We start from the raw sequence: 21,998 nt of genomic DNA, 5'->3' as shown, positions 1-21,998 counted from the left end.
ATAATTGTTCGCCAGTCACATGTGTCATAAAAAGAGAAGCCAAACCCTTTGTAATGAGGATTAGGTGTCTTTTCCATGGATTCATTTCTCTGTTGTGTGCCATTATTGTGTGTTTTGGTGCGCTGTGAGAGCCTGTATCGCTCCCATCCTGACTGTCCTGGTCTGATTGCACACATGGGCCAACTACCTTGTCTTTCCACTGTGCACTCTGAGATTTTTACTGGTCAGTGTGGATACAGTGCACCGTTGGCCAAAACTCGTAAAACTAGCACAAGCATGTTTCATTGCACTAGAAGGTGTGAACTAATAGAGTCTTAGTGTTTGGCAGCAGAGCAAACTGGAAGTGAACCCCTGGACCTTGACTAACCTCGGCAGATAATCGTCTGTTATTTTTGCGTTGACTCAGGAGAAGTCGGAGTGCTGTATGAAACCTTCTGTTTAGACGTTTAATGTGCTGGACTGATGAAGGCCATCGGTGTAGTCTTCTTTTAAATGCCCATGTGAAGCTGTTTATTGTTTTAATATGTTAATTGATTTTAAGCGGTCCCACAGGCACAATGAAGTAAAATGAAATCCTCCATCATAAGGTGAATTTTAAAGACAACAGCAGATTCATGCGAGACTGACATTTTCAAACAAGGCAGTTTTTGTCACCACTTACTGATAAGATACTCTTTACAAATGGTTTACTTATTAATAACTTTAATAATGGTTAAAAGATCATTCACCAATGCTTTTTCGACTTTTGGGTTGCCAGGTTCCTAATCAACAAGACCCTAAAATGGACTTTTTGACCACCAATCTATTAACTATTTAATCAACATCAGCTCATTTAGTTCTTGTATTAAATTAATTCAAGGGGTCTTACTTATTGAGACTAAACAGACAAAGAGTCAAAACAACTGTTGTGCTGGATGAGGATTTTATATGACCTGGCAACACCAAATTGTTTGTCTTTTTAACTTATACCTGCTCTATAGCATCAGTGAATTATTTCATTATGCTGACAGCCGTGGCCGGAGGTATTATGTTTTCGGGTTGTCCGTCCGTCCCTACAGCCGGTCCATTCTTGTGAACGCGATAAATCAGAAACGCCTGGAAGGAATTTCTACGAACTGATCAGAGTTTTGTGGTCAAATCTGTCCCATTCTGTCCCAATGTAATATCTCAGTAACGCCTTCAGTAAATCTCTTCAAATTTAGCACTGACATCAACTTTGACTCAAGACAGACTGACACGTTTGTGACCATATCTCAAGGATTAATATGCAAACAATGGCAATTTAACACAAGCATTTAATAGGATCAAATTAGGAACTGATGACATTTTGGAGAGACATGGATGTAAACTGTAACATGGTTCCATTGCTGTAATTCGAGGTAATTGATGCAGTCTGTATTTTACAGTGAAACTGAATATTTGAGCAGTGCAGTTACAAGAGGGATTTGAATCAAATCCTTCATATTATATTGGACCGCTAAAAAGTCAACAGGCTAAGAATGTAACATGATATGGAGCTACAGAGGACAGCGGCTCCACTCACACACCTCCCTTGTTGCTAAAAGTTGCAGATTGATTGATTGATGGGTGTCATGATATTATTGGTTGAAATAGGTTGGTATAGCTCATGTAAACACATGTCGGATTTTGTTTTACAAGAAAAAAAGATGACTGGATTTCTTGCATACATTGGTAAATAGATGCACTATGACCGGGGTTGTGGTCTAAAAGGGATGTGACTTTTGAGGGTCCAACACTAGAGTTTCTGGCTTGTAGCCGTCATCAGTTTCGTGTAACATTGGTCGCACATTTACATTACATTACATTACATTACAGTCATTTAGCAGATGCTTTTATCCAAAGTGACTTACAATTCAGTATCTATCTACACACCGTAGACGCAGCCAGGGGAGCAATTTTGGGGTTAAGTGTCTTGCTCAAGGACACATTGACATGACATGAGACTCGAACCGCCGACCCTCTGATTGAAAAGCGGCCCTGCTCTCCACTTAGCAGTCACCCCCGTTCTTTTTACTAGGTGTTTATTAAGTGTTGCTGGATTTTTTTTTTTACCCTTTTAAGACTATTTCCCTGCCATGTCAATGCATCTTTGAAGTAGGTGGGGTGAAAATTACAGATTAGTTTTAACAGTGACAAGAGTAGGAAATGAGAAAGGGAGATATTTGAGCAAAACGAAGAATATTAGACAGAGAGAGACACAATGTTTTGAATTCATCCAGAGAACTGTGCCCCCTGGGGGCTAGTCAGCATCTCTCTGCTGCTTTAACCTGGGCCCTTCAGATTGATGTTGTTGTTGATTGATTTTCCCATTTCATTGCTTTCCTTCCTCTCTACGTTTGCTGCAAATTTACAAAATCTGTCTCCATCTGCTCACACAATCACAGTTGATGTTTGAGTCTAGATGTGTGTCTGTGTTTGGAACAAACCTCTGCTGAGTGTAAATGCAAAGTGATCACTGGGGCATGCCCTGACAGAAGGTTTGGCTGCGGAGAAAGGAAACATTTAGTCTTGCACTGCACAGCAAACTTCAGAAACTGCATTAAACATTGCAGTCACATTGTCATTTTACAGCCTGTTTTAGTACTGCTCATGACCCTAATGTAGGAGATGAGGCAATCAGTGCGCGTGAAGCTCAGGAATCAAAATTAACTTTCAAGTGTACATCCGTGTAATGAGTTTTCTTGCACGCCAGGCAGTTAAATTGTGGGAACTGGTGGACAGAGCGAGTCCACGCGGCCCATCTGAGGTGTTTGCAGGCTGAGCTGTTAGCCTGCTCTGATCTGACTGCTGCTATGTGGACTGTGTGTACTGGAGCTACAGCGCTCATGGAAAAGAAAAGTGTGTTGCTGATCACTGAACAGTGATGACAGTCAAAGCAGTTGGTTCCCTGAACAACCTTGTTCCTCATTGTCAGATGGAAATGTGTAAATAAAGGGGTCCCTGTTATAATGTCATTTTAGAATCTATGCTTATGTTGATAAGTTCACATCTGGACAGGCTGGACTTAAAGGTCCCATATTGTATAAAGTGAGATTTACATGCCTTCTTTTATTATAAAGCAGGTCCAGGTGCTTTATAAAGTATCAGAACCCTCAATCTTCAGAGTAATGCAGAAACTGTGCCTCTAAACGAGTCGGCAGGTCACTGTCATGACAGTTGACACACAGTGAGTCCCCGGCTGCAGTGTACATCATTGCAGCGGCATGGGAAGTTACACCACTGCAGGTCAGCAAAAACAAGATGGTGTTAAGCTACTCTTCACAGATGAATTTTGAGTTTCCAGCAATTTATGTATCGGTTCTGTTCGGTCTTTAATTCTGTTTGCATTTGGACGGTGTCTGTGTTTTGTGAGAAACAAACAGAAAAAGCTGTGAGTGTGTGTGCGGTCCTGCTAGTGTACTTCTTCAACACCCTGAAAAGCGTAAAACGGCCCTCAGTGGAGCGAGCCTTTACACTGCCTATCACTCCATTACCGGCCACGCCGCTTGACTCAGGCCAATGTGCAAAACATCTGTGGAAAAGGCCTCATGCCTTTTCTTTAATAGAGTGTCCCCTTAGAAATGTTTTTCCTACTCCCCATTTTTATCAGAAGCACAGAAATACCCGCCCACTTCTGTCATGTAAGATTGGTTCGCCTCCAACTATGACATGATGGAGCTCATCTGGATTGAGTTAGGGTGGGGCACCCTGTGGAGATAGAGTGGACAGGAATGTCATTACTAAATTGATAAAGCCTCGTTAGCAGCTCAAACACTCGACTCTTAGGATGCAGTCCCTGTGTTCAGAGGGAGCCCCTGTCCCATGACGGTGCACCATTTTGCTTTAAGGAAACGCCTGTCTCCCCCCTCCACCCCACCCCAGCTCCTGTTTCTGGTATGTTACTTGTGCACCATATGTTGTGCAAATTTCAGCACCATAAAAGTGTTTTCTGTTGCCGTTCGGGCTGCAATGCACAGATACTTCTAGCGGGAGGCTACAGTTTGGTTGTCGCCAGTATTTGGGGTGATGCAGGATGTAAAAGTATGTACTACATATACTGATTTCACTTTCCTTCAAAACTAATTTAATATCTTTACTTACTTACTTAGCCTTGAACATTCACAGTGACTTCATACAGTCCCCACCTCCCCTGTCTGCCTCTGTTCACACACTGAACATGTTCTTTAGCCTCATTCAAGAAAGCCAATAGAAACAGCTCACAAGCCATGTGCTGCAGCTTGTGTGCTAAGGTAATTCGGTGTAATTGGTTGCACATTACATAAGCAAAATCTCTGATGAGGGTCTCTGTGAAATCGTGTCAAGTAATGGGAAGCAACAGAGATCAGTAAACAAAATATTAGCGAGGGAGAAGGAAAAAGAAGTGATCAAAAGAAGAAAACATGTGGTCACAGCATAACAGGCGACAGTGAGATTGAAGTGCATTTTTCTGTCAAATGTGACAAACATAATCATGTAGAAAAAGTACATGTTAATTTCACTCAACTACGTTAAAAACTATAGATTGCACGTGGAAAATTACGTATCCACTTAATATTTGACTGGATGTTAGGTGAGGTAGTTTATTGTTGTATTATTTTATTGACAGTATTTGACCCCATTTCTAATATTCTTTCATAGTTTTTTTTTTCTCATAGGGATGCACTTACATGTATTCAGTCATGGCAGGAGGCCACCTACTTCCATGCAGTGTGTGGTATACATTTTTTAAATTTAGGAATAAAAGAGCACCGGTATTGGATTGGTAGTTGTTTTCTGCAGGGGAGTTGAGGTTGGAGGATTCGGTATCGGGATAGAAAAGGTTGGATAGGTGCATAACTAATTTTGCACGAATAAATTATGATCATAAAATCAGTTATCATGGCCATATCGTGGTTACAATCAGGCGTCACATAATGTCTTCTCAGTTTATTGAAAATCGTTTTTTTAATTCATGATGCATTTTGAACTGAATGGATGAGGAAATTGATGCACAGAAGGGAAGGTGTACTTGTATGTGTGTCCTAAGGCCAGTCCCGTGGCTGTGTAAGTATTTGTGTAGGTGATTGTGGTCTTTTCCTAGTTCAGACACCTCGTTTCCTCGTGTCCTTTTGGTGCTGCGTCTGTAAATCCCCTGTTGAATGACATTTGCTTTTTGAGTGACATTACCTCATGAGGGATTTAATCCTGATTTCAAGATTTCCATTTTCCATTTTAATCTCTCCAGCCATATGATAATGTCTCCCATTCAATCATAGGACATTTACATTTGCGTAATAAAAGGTGATTTGTGAGGACACCTCATCCTTCTACCTCTGTGCCTCTAACATCACAGAGATCTCTCATATCTCACCATGGTTGCGATTATAGTCCTAATAACTATTTATGCAAGCATACGTAAAAGCATAGTTGAAATAGCTGACATTTTCCTTACATTTTTTTGGATTACGTGAGAAGGGTTCTAATGAGAGAAATCAGGCTTGTTTTCCAGTCCTTCTTGTGCATGTCGAACACTCAGCCCAGGACCCATCAGGCCCGGCCTCCCAGCCGGTCTTTGATGCCAGCGCAGAGCAATCAGACTAATTGGCCATGGCAACACTGGTGAAAAATTTCAGAAGGAGAGGAGGAGAAAAACACAGGCTTGGAAAACTGAATCAATATCATTAATCACAGGCAGGAATCTGCTATTAATGGTGTCTGTTTTCTATTAGGGGCCAAACACAGATGCTAACCGTGCATGGGGATGGGGATTATCTGGCCGATGCTGTGGCCCCGGCTGTCCTCGGCACGACCGGACACAAAAGTTCACAGTGGAGTGTGCAGCAGAGTTTACAGTTCTCATTGCCCTGAACACAAAACAACAAAACACAGCCTAATCTTTATCTGTCAAGGTCAGGGTGGTGATACAACACACACCTGCAGGTGCATGTAAAACTGAGAACCTGCATAACAGAGGGGTATAAGATGCAATTTCATCGCTGTATTATATGTATCAGAAGAAGGAGGTGTGTGTATGTGTGTGGTCTTTATTTGCTTTAGACACAGCAGAAGAGCTGTCTTCGAAGGGCAGACGATATGAGTGTCTGTCAAATACAAAACAGGCCTAATCATCCTTCCTTTGAGCAAGGCTGTCTGGACAGCTGTGAGTGTTGCTCATCTGTCTAATGTCTTTCTTTGTCAACCAAGTCATTATAAGATGGGACATTAAGTCACGGCACTAAGTTGCTCTTTATTTAGGCATAATTCACACCAAATCAGGTGTTGCATCCTAAACGTCAGTCCTCCCATTCAGTAGAACGTGGGTTGTACTCTTAGCCCCCACCAGCTGGGACCAGAGGGGATGCCGAGAAAACACAGCGGCCTGCCGTGAAACGTTAAAACAGAATCTGCTTTTTGGAGAAACACAAGCTGACGTCACATTCCGGTGGCCAATTACACAACCGGTAATCAATGGACCATTCAAATCAAATGCGTCAACCAAATGACTGTCAAATGGGCCATTAAAGTGACACTCCCACACCGCTGCGCAACCCTGCGCTTAACGCCACAACGCCTGATTTGGTGTGAATGCCTTAAATCTGTAAATACTAACTAAGTAACTATTTTTTTGGTAACTTGGGACAGCATAAACAAGCTGTAAACCCAAACACTGACACGGTATCTGTTTAGTTGATATGGCAAAAGCAAGCAGTTTTCTATTTAAACATCCAGCAAATTGGAGCAGCACTAGCATTCATTTGGAGTTGTGCTTCTAGCTCTGGTTTTGGGCTCAACCGACCCTTTAAGTAAATATCTGGCTCTTTAGCTCCTAAATGCTCAACCAAGTCCACCAGCTTGTTGCTAACTGTCTTGTGTTGGTTCTGGCCAGATAGCATTTAATATAATGTATTGCACTCACATTGAAAGTAATCATTTATGATTACTACGAGTCTATATGAATAAGTACCAGGTTTTGTGTTAGAGCATGGAAAGAGTGTGAAAAAAAGCAAGACTCCACTCGGCACTGCACTGAGCTTACATGAAACATGAAAGGCCCTTCATAAGCTGGTTGGGACTTTATGAGACCAGTAAGGCACCCTGGCCTCCAGTGGCACATATGGACCGTAGCGGCTGTCTCATCAGTAGCCGTCCATCCACCAGAAAACAGACATTCCTCAAAGACCCTGCTTAACCAAACTATGAGAAAACTACCTCAAGTGGAAAGTTTGTTATGCTAATGCGGTGATGGACTGCAGTGAGAAGTGTCAAGCATGAAGGGTGTGTATGGCTGCAGAGGCTAAATAGTTAGGTTTCCGTCCCAGCTCACAGCTTCAGCGTTGGTGCAGTGAGGCAGTGCGTGCCTGTTTCTTGCCAGAGGGCGGTGAGAGGGAGTGGGGCACACAGGAGCAGTGTGAACCGTACCCCTCCTCCCTCTCCGTCGCTTTCTCTTTCCCTCTCCTCCCTGACTTTGATGTAGCGCTGCTGGTTATGCCATATTTTTTTTGGCTATCGAATCCGAATGGAAAATACATTGTAACAAAGTCCTCGTTGCTGCCCAAGTGCATAGATTTAACTTTTTATGTGACTTTAAAAGATGGAGGAACTATTTGGAGGTGACACTGGTACTCTAATTCCCCCCCCTAATCCCTAACTCAACACAGAGCTCTTTTGCGAATGAGAAGTCTCTTCCACACTCTATTTAATGCTGGAGCTCCCCTTTGTGTGGAGATAGTGACATCATCACTACAAGACGTGTCCATTATCAGCCACCTGATGACATGTGGGCAAGTTGAATTTGTTGTCATGGATACGGAAACACTGCTGTATATACAATGCATATCTCTGTCTGTGGGGCAACAACATCCACTGGCAGTTTGATTTTACATTGGTACCTCTCTTGTACTGTGAATTTTTGCACAGATGCATGTTTTTTCCATCTGGTAATTTAACTCCAACACTGTATCTCCTAAAGATTTGGTGAAGCAAAACAGTAGTGCCATTCTTATTAGGCTGAATTAAATCCAAGCCAGAAGTACAACAGTTGCTCATAATATTAACCTTACATGACTATCCAAGAGAAACTTGTTTCTACTCGTTCAGTTACTGTTTCCCATCAATGAACCACACACACACATTAGCAAGTATTTGTGTTTGCACTTTTTTGACAGTGATTGCTTATGTTGTCAAATTTATAATAGTCTCTGGAATGGCATGCCATAGTACACGTTGGGGTCACTGTAGGTGTAGTCTGCAGTCTGTAGGAGTAAATGTGTGCATTGAGAACATCACAAACTGGATGAGGATTTACAGTCACTCGACCCAAAGGACCCCGACTAAGGTTCTGTTTGGACCAACGAGAATCTCTTTCCAGGCAGCTGTCCGTCTGGCCGGTGGCTCCGGTTGGACTGTAACACTGGATCCAATGCAGGGGAGACAAAGTCAGCTGCCAGGGTTTACATGACACTGCCAATGGAAAGATAGAGCATTTAAAATACATCAGTGGAAAGACCTTCTATGAAACCAGCTTTCACCTACTGATAAAAGAAGCTTTTGACAAAAAATAAGGTCCCTGCTGTCCTGTGATAATGTTAATCAAAGTGGTGGAAGGTTTTCACTCAGAAGGATTCTAAATTTATTACAACAGAACAATCTTACTTAATAAACCCTTTTGCCATAACACATTTTTACACAAAATGTCGGTCATTCAGCCCATCACTTTGATCCAGACTGAAATATCTCTTGGACGGATTGCAATGATATTTTCTACATTCATAGTCCCCAGAGGATGAATCCTACTGACTTTGGTGATCCTCTGACTTTTCCTCTAGCACCATGAAATTTACATTTTTGTTTTAAAAAATTACTTCAAAAACAAATTCCCATAACATACTTTGTGTTTAATGCTAATCAGCAAATGTTAGCATGCAAACACACTAACCTAAGATGGTGAAGATGGTAAACATTATACCTGCTAAACATCAGTTATGTTAGCATTGTCTCTGTGACGGAATCTACCTGGATGGTTGCACTATTTGTTTCCAGGGGAAAAAAGCCCCAAGATTCAGAAACGGCACTGTTTATAATGGCAACAGACAGATTTCTGTTGGTGTTCATTTCTCTCATCACGACTGATTACACAGTGTGAACCTTCAGGCGTGATGCAGAGTTGTACAAATTGGGAGGGAATTTCTTTACAGTATGAGTAAGAACTTGCAAGGTTATGTATTATTTTCTATTTATAAGCAATGCCAGATAATGAAGTGTTCCTGCTGGCATTGGCAGTGATTTGAACGGATTTATTTGTCTGTCTGTCTGTCTGTCTATCAGTCTGCACTTCAAAGGCATGTATAGTATGTATCAGATACAGCGGCCGGTCCAGGTTTCTTGGGGGTGCAGACAAGGTCAACAACATGTGCTATGACTACCAACCAGCCCCCTGCGGCTCCAGACTGCATCTGTTACATTCCTCGCAAAACAGAACAAAACACGGTCACCCCTGTTTGTTTTGGTAACCCGGAGCATGAAAACACATCAGTGCCTACATCAGGGGGCTTTAAATGCAAAGGGTGAGTTTCTTTAATGTGGTTTGCAACTCTGTGCCACCTTTGGCTGCTGTCTCTCACAGTGCTGGGAGCTCTGACTGCATTACTAACTCAATAAGCCCCCTTCCACCCCCATACTCTTTCTATTTGCACTTTATACCTGGATCTTTCATTGCAGCACCCCCCACATTCATGTATCTTCTTAATCTCTTCTACCTATACTTTGTTTACCCTCCTGTCTGCTCCTCGCTCTCATTACTCCTCAGCCATCTCGTCTTTTTCTCCATCTCCTCCCACATTCATCTCTCTGTTCTATTTATTCTACTCTGTCTGTCTCTCTGCCCCTGTGTGTTACATTGGAGCATGGAAACAGATTCCCTTAAGTACCTGCTCAGGAATCTCCTCCACGATGATAACTCCAGACCCTTTCCATGCAGAACTGGGAAAACAGTCAACCCAAACTCACATTTTCAGACAGGGAAAGAAAGAAAAAAAGAAACAAGCCATTAAAGTGTTTTTGCAACCTTTGAAATGTAAATTATTGTCACTGATGGGGTCACCTCTCTGCTCGAGGCATTCGTTGGAATATTTATGAGCATGTAATCTTGGAAAGCATTCATTTGAGTATGGTTCAAATGGGGTGCTCATAAATTACCGTAAACTACCATAGCAGGAGACAGATGAGCTGTTATCACCCAGATTTTCTTTATGCCACATTACTGCGCTGTCAGAGCCTGATTCTTTGTGTGAACTGGCTCTCATAGAGTTGCGCACATCTGGCACCAGAGTGCTGACACTTGAGTAAACCTCTGTCCTCTGACCAACCAGGCCCATGTCCTCAAGTGAGTGTAAATTCTGCAATGTGCTAAGGAAGGGACGACCATCAAAGGAAGGACAGGTAGAAAACAAGATATGTTGATGATTTCCACCTGGATTTTTCTTTGTCGCTGTTCATACAGTAGGCGATAAGTCTTAAAACTGTATGTATGCCGAAATAGTTCCATATCATTAATCCTGAGAGTGACTGACTGATATATCACGTCCATCTTGTGTGTGTGTATATAGGCACAGAGGTGTGTATTCATGAGGATGAGTGACGGACACCCATGGTGGAAGAAGACTGATTTGGTCCCATGTGAACCTGACATGGTTGCGTCAGTCGGACTGGATCATCAGAAGCCAATGAAGCCTTCCACTGTCTAACTTTATTCCCTGCTGCACCATCAGTGAGTAATCTGTTTTCTGAGGCACTATGGGAAAAAAGGATGTCCGCATATTCCTTTTGTGGTTATTGCTGTTCTCAATACCTGCTCTGTCTTGACAAGGTTTGATACAACATATTCATATCCTGCAGCAAAACATCCGGGGGGGGGGGGGGGTTGGTTGTACTCAACAGTACATTTTTCCTTGTGTGTGGTAACTGTGTGTGTTGTGAATGTGTAAAGCTAAGTGTCCTCGGGGGACACTGGAGGCTGGCGTACAACACAAGGCAAACAGCATGTAAACCTGTGAGATGATAGACTTTCCAGCTGCCCTCTGTGTCCAGTTGCTGCAGTCTTTCATTACCCCAGCCTCTGTTTGTATCTCACCAATGGCACTTAACAACCACTTCCTTTTTCACTCAGCCAAATAACACATATTGATACAACCAATCGTATTCATGGAAAGTCAGCTTGAGGTGATGAAAATGAGTCTAAGTGAAAGGACTGCCTTTTGTTCTCACTATCTGCGAGGAGAAAGGGGTTATCTCCAGATCAGATTTTCCATGAGGTATTTTAGTGGAGGAGAGGTGGTTAAGTTTAGACAGAGCACAGGCGGTGCTTTAGCTTTCAAAAGGGCCCTTGAAAGCGACAACGCTGCTACAATTGCCCTTTGATGTTCCACTCCAAATATTATCATGTGGTTAGACACAATGTATTATTTTATCACTTGGCAAAATGCAATTAATCTGTTTGATGACAAGCGCAGAGATCGAGAACAATGATCCTGATGAAATATGTTTTCAGTTTGGATCCTGTTAGCATCAAGGCAATGGAAAGAGCTCCATGCAGGTTTTCAAGGCAGCATGGGATTTAGAAAATCGCCCATGAGTGCGTGACAAGCACACGGCGTAACGAAATGCCTTTATTAAAACGCTTATAGCTCTCCTTCATGGCGCGGCCATTGAAATTTCCATGATTGCCGAAGACACACAGGTCTCCACCCTTGAGCAGATTTATTTTCACACATGCTGGGTGAGGTGTCTGCAATTCCTCCCCGCCCTGTCATTGTTTGTTCTGCTGTTAAGTGTGAATATGAGCAGAGGCCAGGCAGAAATATAGCCTTGTTTAAGGGCTTCTCCTGCTCCGCTGAGTGCCGTTTGCTGACGTCACACTAACCCAGCAGCTTTCCAGACGTCTGTGGTACGCCTTGTCCATCAGTGGGGTGAGAAGCAGACCTTGAGGATCTGCAGTCGTCCTCAGAGTCAGAACATTTGGCTGTGTGACGTAAAAAGAAAATTCAGAAAAGCATGCATTATTCTCCCTGATTCCAACATGACTTATTCATATATGCATAATGCACCAAAACAAGTTTCTCGACAGTTCTCCGGGCAATGCGTTGGTGTTAATAAGTTAATGGTAGAAGGCATTAGATCTTATTCTGTGTTGTGTTCAGATAAATTGCAAATGACGTGTGTAACTATGTTCTCTGAAGTCATAGTTGTGTTTTCTTGCACTGGTCTGTCTCTCTAATTACTCCTGTGCTTGTGTCTGATTTTTGCACACATACCTTTTGTCTAAATGTGGGCAACTCAGAACAGCGACTCTATGGTCACCTGGACGCACACCAATGACAATATGTTAAGATGAATGCAGACTTTCCAATATGTGCTCCATATTAACTTCAAACGGATGCACACACGATGAATTCCCTGTCCAGACACTGAAGCATGCAGGGAATGAAATGGAAATCCTATCAAACATAGCACTGCATCATCTTGCAGTGTTGCAAAAACAGACAAAAATACAGTCTGCAAAACAAATAATACCTCCGTTCCTCTTCCTCACACACACACACACACACACACACACACACCTCCCAAATGAATCACCCTCCCAAGTGCTTAGCATCATCAGCATTCCCTGAACCAGCTGTGACTGCAGAGCACAACTGCATGACATGAGAGTCTCAGGGGTCAAATGAAATGCACACTCTAAGTGCCACTTCATCTTCAAGGCATAACAGTGAGCAGCAGACTCGAGGGCGAACTCATAACACCGCATTGTGTTGGCCATTGTGCTCCTCTCGGCAGTTATTACGCCTCCATGGCGGTGCATTGTGAAGCAGGGTGCTTTTGCACTTTTCTGCAGCCTCGCATGACTTCTCCCCAAATGGGCTCTCATCCAGCCCCTACTGTCTGTTTGCGTAGACTACCACCAGGGTAGACATGGAATGCACCTTCACCACGCTTCGCTCACACACACACACACACACACACACACACACACACACACACACACACACACACACCTCTGAGACGAGGAGTCTGCCTCGACCTGCTGATAAGAGCTGTTTGTGCTTTACTTTTTTACGTGGGGGTAAATGTTTTGATTAAAAGGCCGTTACTATTTTGCTAGTCACAATGGCTTTGTAGTGGAGGGGTTTGCTGCCGTGCTGATGGATGGACGGCCGCTCCCTGCCTCCAGTGAGCGATTGAATGAGAGAGGAGCTGTCATCACCCAGCTGCCGACGCTGTTGCCTGAAGAGAAAGGAAGACAGAGGGGGATGGGGTGGATGGGGGGGTGTCAAAGAGAGCAGGAATTGGATGGAGAGCCAGCGACGGCCGATGTGTTGAAGTGGGAGAAGATGTTAGGGAAAAGAGCAGGCTTTCAGAATGAGAGGAGAGAACATGTGTGATGGAGGAGAGGAGGTCAGTATTGGGCGCAGCTCACCTCACACCCCTATCCCAGAAGGCACTGCAGAGAGGGAGTCTGCATTACGTAAAGGGGGGAGAGCAGGTGGTACTGTGAAGCACACAAAGCCTCTCCACGACGCCTGTGATCAACAGTCCTAGTGGGCTCTTAGAGTCCACGGTTAAATGCTCCGGTGACTCTGGGGTCCCATGACATGATGAAAAAGTTTCAGAGCATTCAGTAATGGGGAGACTATTACGCCGGTTGTTACGCATTGTGTTAGACGGCCACGTCAGAGGATGACAGCATGTCGTAAAATGTTCCGAACAAAAAGAAGCAGCATCTCTCTGAAGGGACGAAGGAGGAATTAATGGGGTATATTAAAGATGAGTTTGCACACTCATAGACCGAGATCAGTGCTGATAGTGACATCAGCTGTGTTAGTCTTACCGCTTTAGCTCAGTTTGTTTTTTCTGCTGTTATTTTTGTCAACTGTGAATCATAAAAACACAAGTCTATGTTCAAACTGCCAGTCTAATTGGACACCTTGTTGTTCACACAAACTCTCAAGCCTCAATATGCTTTGATGCAGGTTTCAAAACGTGCATAGTGGGATGAACACTGCTATTGAGCTCACGTTACACTAAAATTAGACTGTAAGCTTTTTAAAGTTCAAATCTGAGATTCTCTTACGGGCGAGGGTAAAAGGTGTGTCGTGAGCTGCTCGGATGATGTCTGTCGCTGCAAGAATGCAAGTTATTTGTCACACAGTGCCTCCCATTGGTGACTGCTGCAAAGTGCATGTCGTTTTACCCCAGAATGTTCGTTTAAACACAGACATAAACTAAATGGTGCACTTAGGTGCTTGCAATTTCCCCACTCAGTGAGCAGAAATTTTAACTGGTTCTGGGTTTGCAACATTTATTTTCTTGTCTTTAAAGTAGTGTGTCAGGGTTGTGGAGTCGGATGGTAGTTTGCGATCACACATCAGTTGGCTGCAGTTTTTCCTGCCTCCAGAGCAGTTTAGATACCGTACATTCATTTCTCACGCCTCACTAAAAGTCGATTCAAGATTCAATTGTTGTTACCCAGAAGTTTTCTGATTGCCCCTCTATTTTGGGGTTATTGCAGGAGCCTAACAGAGACTTTCAACTATAGGAGAAAAATCTGCAACTCAGCCTCAGTAAGAAGGAGAAGCTGTTGGTAAATTCACAACAGAGCGAGAGAAGTGATGTCTGTCACTAACCAGAGTGAACAGCTGGTTCTGAACCAGCGCCGAGCAGAAGAAAACACAGCTCTTCTTCTCGATGAGTCTCAGCAGCAGTAAATCAGTCCTTGAGCATTATTAACTTTGGTGTTTGGGGAGGCAGCATCGAGACATGGGAGGCAGACAGGATAAACAAATAGTGAAAAGGCAGGCCGTCATAGGGTTGAACCTGACACCCTGGAACCTTTAACACACAATCCTTTTTACCTCCTCGGTGAGGAACTAATGCATGAAGCACCTACAGCGTCCACCTCATACCTCGAAGGTGTGACAACTTCCAGAACATTCTGACTTATAGGCTCACTCTAAATCAACCAGGGAGAGCTGAAGCAGCTAAATACAGTACACAACACAGGTAAAAGCTGACCCGGACTGTACTGCAGTATATGACACTGCTCACACAGTTCATCTATAGTACGATATCTTGTAACCCCTTAATGTCATAATACTGCACATGTAGATATTCCCACATATTCTTTCTCATAATTAGATGTAAAACAATCCTTCAATATTTAATACACAACTCTCACACTGCATTTGTCATTACATGTGTGCGTTTGCTGCCAGTACTGTTATTATTGTCGTCTTTACTGGAAATCCAGATCATTCCCATGATATAAACAGCATGTTTAATTACTGGGTTTGTCAGCACTCATTTGTGTTTTTATTTCTTTAAATACATTTTCCTTTGATGCATCTTTTTACTCTGTGTTGGTGCAACGCACAATATGACCCCCCCAGTATCATTTAATTGAATCCAGTCAAATTTAAAATTTGAGATGTTCAAGTGTGTAAATTGGGGGAAGGTAAGGATGAAAGTAACTCGATACAGTATTATCACATTAGGATCAAATGAGAAACAACCCAAGATGATGTAATTCACAGAATGTTTTAATGAAGAAGGCGAACATCAGTATTTATGTTAAAAGTAAATGAACTGCAGCAGTTTTCATGGCTTGAACTTGAAGAATGTTGATCCAATTTTCTCTCTTGGGAGGCAAAACAATAAGGATTTCTTGTGTGTGTGTGTGTGTGTGTGTGGCCTGTAGAGACTTTGACAAGAATCCAGCTGGTTGTGTAACCTACAAATGAAGCACCCAGGCGTAAACAAGAATATTTAATTGAAAGAAGTACCATTAGTTACTTTTTATTTTTTTTTACAATTGCCAAGACACAAAAATGGATAAGTGTGATGCAATTATTGAAACCACTCATGTAGCCCATTGATTGACCAGGTATGCTAAACTATAAGCCAACTGGCTGCTTTACACTAAGTTTGAAACTCTTAAAACACACTTTTTTTTTTTTTTAAATATCCACATGGTTATCTACATTGGACAGATCATTTTAAAACTAAAACTCAGTGTGTTGTTTGCTTAACACTGCCATTAGAATACCACACTCAATTATCAATCACCTGTACCCAGAATGCACCTGTTAAAACACCTATAACCAATTAGATCACCTAGAAATCACAATAAATACAACTGATGTGTGCCACATGGAGGCTAATTTTGGAGTTAAACTGCAATATATATATATATATATATATATATATATATATATATATATATACATATATATATATTATACATTATATTACATATATATATATATATATATATATATATATATATATAAATATAGTAACTATGTTCATGTCATATTGAGTTAACGTAATTATAATGTATAATGTATTGAAAATAAACACATTATAATTGTGTTCATAGTCTATATTTGCAGCATTCCAAATGAAAAGGCCAAAGGCTCAAGATAAGTGTTTTAGTTGGCATGTGGAAAGAGCTATTTATTTGGTGTTGTGATGGAAAAACGTGTTTGTGTTTTGGGATTTTGTGTGTAGAGTTTTGACAAAGAGGGCTTGTATACTTTCAGTAATTGTGTTTTAATAATTGCAAAAAAATTGAAAATCAATCCCCAGTTCATGTCCATCTGGGGACATATGTTGCTTGTTATCCTCCATCTCTCTACCCTCATAATTTTTCAGCTCTCTGCTGTCCACTTTCTAGTGAATCCTGTGAAAACAAAGTGGGGAGAGTTCTGGTGTTTCATGCTCGACCATATAGAACTTATGTGAAAAGTCTGCACTTAGCTGTTGGATAGAGCGAGTTGTGTGTACATTAATTGTTTGGTTGGTGGTTAAATGAGCAAGACACTGAACCTCAAATTGATCCCAATGTACAGTATGTATGTGTGGGAATAAAATGGCATTGTTCCAAAAGCTAAATGGAATTCAGCCATCATTCATTTTTTTATATATTTATAGCCTACCTGTACTTTTTTTTTTTTTTTTTTTACTGTATGTGCATATTGTAGCAGACTTTCTTCTATTAAATTTGTTATTGATGATGCATCTTATTATATTCCTTAGTTCAGATAGAGTACACCTGACTGGAAATATCAGGAATCCTTGTGTCTGATCCTTCATGAATCATAATTTTGTCAATGAACTAAACTGATATTTTTGGTGTCACTACAATTTTCGTGTACAACATATGACATTAACAGTTGTATTGCCATAATTCTGTAATTAATTATAATTTTTGAAAATGAACTGCCAGGATACAGGGCTGTCGCCTGGTTTGCAGTGAATCGCTCGCCGATGCCACTGATGGATAAATCCCAGGAATGGTAGTCGAGCGCAGATAAGATCAGAGGTTAGGTGAATATGGCTCTCTCCAGAGGTTTGCGATGCTGTCAAAGGGTTTTCTCCTGGATACCTGTTCTTATAATAACCTGCGTGGTGTTGTGGTCGTACTACGCTTACGTATTTGAGCTATGTCTTTGTAAGTATGAGACACGGTGTCCGTTTGTTTAGATTTTTTACCGTTTAATTGTAGACATCGCAGATTGCCGCACAGCAGTGTTGACAAAAATATCGTGTAAAACAGAGCAGCAGCTAGCGAAATAGGCGGAAGTGGTTCAGGGTATGAGCTTTTATTCAGCTAACGTGACATTTAGCTATTTTATAAATGACTGGTAACTAAATGTTTCATTGCCTCTAAGAGGTTAGCTAGTGTTTGTATTGTTGTGTCTCCCACAGCTAGCTACAACCTTATAATCTGGCTAGTCGTGTTAGCCGGTAAATGTAGTTCCTCTTTTGAAAAATCAAACTTAGTGGAAACAGATGCTACACTGTTGCTATTCTCATGCACCCGGCTTGTGTTTTTATTATGCCATATTCTTGCTTTTACAGTTACACTCTCCAACACACTGGAGAAAGGTGAGTAACCCACACGTGTTGTGTGCGCTGCTATACAATACATTACTTTTATTTTATGGTTGTTTAGTAAATTAATGTACCTGATTTTTGTGCTCACAGTGGCCTATCTCCTGGTATTTCATGTTTGCTTTGTGATGTTCTCCTGGACCTACTGGAAGTCCATATTTACCCCTGCTGCATCACCATGCAAAAAGGTACCCTGAACTCTTAAAGAGGACGGGCTGAACACCGTGTAATTGATTTATTGTGCCATAGAACAAGTCTGCAAATATGAAGTTATATGCATTTGATCATCATGCATGTTTGTTGCTCTAGTTTCAGCTGTCATACTCAGACAAGCAAAGATACGAGATGGAAGAGAGGCCAGATGCTCAGAAACAGATCCTGGTTGAGATTGCAAAGAAACTGCCCATTTTTAGTCGAGCTCAATCTGGAGGTAAATTGTCCTTTTTAAGTTATTTATATTTTTTTCTCAGCAAGGATATGATTTCATAAGGAATTATGCATTTATTTGCCGTATCTCAAGAGGAGTAACAAGGTACATTAGACACAGTCCGTCATCTCGCACACAATCTGTGAGTGTTGAAAAGAAGTAGGCTAGTGCAATTAGCCTTGTGTGTGCTCCTGAGCATCCCCCATCCAGAGTAATCAGCCAATGCATCTCTTTCATTAGTGCTGATTGCTAAGACTAAGTTCTAGGCTACAGGAAGTAAGTGAAGGGTAAGCTCAGCTCAAATGTCGTTCATTCAACTGGCCATCCTGTTGTCTCTAGCTATCAGGTTCTGCGACCGCTGCCAGGTATTGAAGCCTGACCGCTGTCACCACTGCTCGGTTTGTGAAACGTAAGTCACTCTTTCCTTCTCAATCCTTTCATCTAGAGAGATTGCCCAAAGGCAGTGTTGGCCTAGGACTGTTATGATAATTAGAAGGTGTTGCTTTGTTGGCACACTATCTCTCAAGAGAGAATATCCAAAGGATCAATCAGAGCAGATGTTTACTGCAAGGAATCAGACTGTGATCACATGACATGTAGAGAAGGATGTATGAAAAGTGAGAGATTTATGATATAAAAAGTGGTATTAAAGTATTTACTGCTTTAACATAGCTGCTGTACTGTAAAACTGACATACAGAAACAAAATATCTTTATTTTTTTTGAAGGTGTGTCTTGAAGATGGACCACCACTGTCCCTGGTAAGTCACTCAGCCTGTATTTCCCTGTTTTAAGGAATTTATGCATTCATTATGCGCTGACACCTGAATTTCTTTTTCTTTTAGGGTGAACAACTGTGTGGGCTTTTCCAACTACAAGTTTTTCCTGCTTTTCCTCTCCTACTCCATGCTGTACTGTGTATTCATTGCAGCAACAGTCTTTCAGTATTTCCTCAAATTCTGGGTGGTGAGTGTCATTAGTCTAAATGATCACTCATGCTTAACATCATAATGGAGTCATATGACAAAAAAAAAATGAGTTGCACATAGTCAGCACTATTGCAGTTCAACAAGAACGGAGAACCAAACCCAGTGTCATGAGTTATACTTTTTTTTATTTATTTTTTATTTTTTTTAAAAGTCAACAATTTTCTCAAGTTTCTCGTTCTCCTGTTTCTCTCTCCCAGGGTGACTTGCCAAATGGGCCCGCGAAGTTCCACGTCCTCTTTCTCATGTTTGTGGCGCTCATGTTTTTTGTCAGTCTCCTGTTCCTCTTTGGCTACCACTGTTGGTTGGTGGCCAAGAACCGATCCACTTTAGGTGAGGATCTACATATTTATCGGAGAACCCTTAAGGTTCTGCTCATGAAGCTGCTCTCTCACTACCTCGTGAATGTAGGTTCTTTTGTAAAAGTAGGTGTGGTGCATTAACATCTTATTCTAATTATTTTTCCTTTTCTAGAGGCCTTCTCAGCTCCAGTTTTTGTCAATGGACCAGACAGAAATGGCTTCAATGTCGGCACACGCAGAAACCTGCAGCAGGTATTTGGAGAGGATCGGAGGCTGTGGTTCATCCCTGTTTTCACAAGGTGAGTTTGTCGTTAAGAGACAGCAAGTTAAACCGATTCTCCTCCTCTTGCTCATTAATTAAACATGGATGCAACTCATTTTGCATTAGCATTTTTTAAATATTAGACGTGGCTCTCTAAAAGATTTGTTTTGCAATTGACATAATTGAAATATCAAACCAGAGCACATAATACCACACAACATAGATGTAATGGTAATTGAATGTATTGTATGTAATAAAATACAGGGGATATGGATAGTTGATAGGATGGACAATAAAAAGTGGAATGTCTGCAGAGTTGTTTTATATGTAGCAGTGTTGGAGCTAATGAACAAAATGTCGAATTAGGAATTGGATCAGTGGAGCGGACAAAGTAATGGTCACGGTTCTTTAAGTAGCTTTCATCTTGTTTCATGTACTGGACACGTCAGCCAAGGGAATGGCCACTACTTCCCCTTGAAGAATCGGAGTTCTGAGTCCCACAACCCCTTATTAGCTAATGAGGACATGTGGGAGGAGTCGGATGACGGCTCTGAGGAAGGAAGCTTGGGTGAGTCCCTTTCATTTTGTCATATGCATATTTATACATCCACACATTTGTAGTTCCTCGAATACAAACTGCTTTTTATTATCTTAAAACTGAAATCATTTTATCTATTTTTTATTCAAGTTAAAAAAAATCACCTGATGAACAGGACCAATATTTTATAATAGTTGAGTCTGATGAGTGTGTCAGTACATCTGCCACTACAATGAATATAACGTTTGATAACTGTTTGAGTGGTAATGAATTTTAATATGTGCTCTGAATATGTTGTGTTTTTAAATGTTTTTTGTCTTTGTGCTTGTATTTGCAAGCAAAAGTCTTCCCCAATTACCATAATGTTGGAATGATATGAAAGCTTTCTTTAAAATGACTTGAATCTGAAGGCGTGAAACTTAAGTGCATATCTGATTTTTACATTTCCTTCCTAAAAACATGGGGAGAATAGATTTGTGTCTGGTTTATCCAATGTCCATATTTATATTCTGGAAATGTGTGCAAATCAGCACATATTTGATAATAGAATGCCTCATTTGCATATTTTTAACATAACATTTTAGAAAACTTGTAATTCAAGAAATTATTGTCTTAATGTTCATGGTGATATATTTTAGTTAAAATGATGCATGATTGAGCAGCAGCAGTAAATAATTACCAAACTAAAATGTTTCACTTGTCTTCCCATAAAATGTGAGAATCATTATTGTAACTCACTTGTTTTCTCCAATTCCATAATACAAAATAAAATGTGGGATCCATTTAAATGCCCCAAATATTCCATAACTCACTTTAGTATAGTCACAGACAGTACTGGGCACACACCTAAAAACAATAAATCTAGTTTGTAGAAAGTCACCTTCCAGCGCCAACCATAAGCAGTTATGAAACACTTTGTCACCCTGAAGTAAAAAAGGCTTAGACATGTGATTCTGACGGTGAAACAAACCAAAAATACAAATGTGTTTGAGTTCAAACTTGTGTCTTCAAATTCAGTAAAGAGTTTGGTTCAAACCGTTCTATTCTGCTACCACCTGGTGGTCATATGCAACATCATGTTAACTACTGTAGGAGCTGAATCAGTTCCAACAAACACTGATGAAATAATGCATGCTGACATTTATTTGTGTTTGTCTTTCTTTCCAGCTGAGGACCAAGACCCCTCTGTTACCATAGAGATGGAAGAATAGTCATTTTTAGGACAATCTACACTTGTACAGAGGACATAGATTACCATCGCACACATAGTGTACCACGAGGCAAATGCATTCCAAACCATGTGGATGTTCAGACACCGAAAAACCAATTCTGAAGGGGGCCAAACTCATGGACTAAAACCTGCAATTGGATTGTCTCTGCCACTTCTACCCACGTTTTAATGATGAATAGAGTAACTCAATGGACAACCAGTAGCATCACCTCTCCTCTCATGGACAACAATATTAGTGTGATCCGGACAAAGAAATTGTCAAATATTACCTTGCATACAAAAACACAAATATATATCTATATATAGATATCTCCATCTGGTTGTTCAT

General features: G+C 41.2%; 1 protein-coding gene across 1 annotated transcript in view; it reads left to right on the top strand.

Annotated features, from left to right (window-relative positions):
* The first annotated feature begins 17,347 nt into the window (after nucleotides 1–17,347).
* The window catches only part of zdhhc15b (zinc finger DHHC-type palmitoyltransferase 15b), a 5,186-nt gene continuing 535 nt past the window's right edge, over nucleotides 17,348–21,998 (top strand). Inside the window, exons 1-11 of the mRNA XM_068714570.1 lie at nucleotides 17,348–17,482; nucleotides 17,893–17,919; nucleotides 18,019–18,113; nucleotides 18,235–18,355; nucleotides 18,692–18,761; nucleotides 19,080–19,112; nucleotides 19,197–19,317; nucleotides 19,538–19,670; nucleotides 19,812–19,938; nucleotides 20,351–20,469; nucleotides 21,607–21,998. The exon at nucleotides 21,607–21,998 is cut by the window's right edge and continues 535 nt beyond it. Of these exons, the coding sequence (XP_068570671.1) occupies nucleotides 17,365–17,482; nucleotides 17,893–17,919; nucleotides 18,019–18,113; nucleotides 18,235–18,355; nucleotides 18,692–18,761; nucleotides 19,080–19,112; nucleotides 19,197–19,317; nucleotides 19,538–19,670; nucleotides 19,812–19,938; nucleotides 20,351–20,469; nucleotides 21,607–21,650 (1,008 nt within the window). The 5' untranslated portion in view covers nucleotides 17,348–17,364 and the 3' untranslated portion in view covers nucleotides 21,651–21,998. The remainder of the gene's footprint in view (nucleotides 17,483–17,892; nucleotides 17,920–18,018; nucleotides 18,114–18,234; nucleotides 18,356–18,691; nucleotides 18,762–19,079; nucleotides 19,113–19,196; nucleotides 19,318–19,537; nucleotides 19,671–19,811; nucleotides 19,939–20,350; nucleotides 20,470–21,606) is intronic.

Source organism: Cebidichthys violaceus, unplaced genomic scaffold, assembly GCF_023349555.1.
Source record: "Cebidichthys violaceus isolate CVI_PGR_0920_01 unplaced genomic scaffold, fCebVio1.0.p SCAF_2, whole genome shotgun sequence".
Lineage (NCBI taxonomy): Eukaryota > Metazoa > Chordata > Actinopteri > Perciformes > Stichaeidae > Cebidichthys > Cebidichthys violaceus.
Note: the sequence above shows the minus strand (reverse complement) of the source record. Positions and strands in the feature narration are given on the sequence as shown.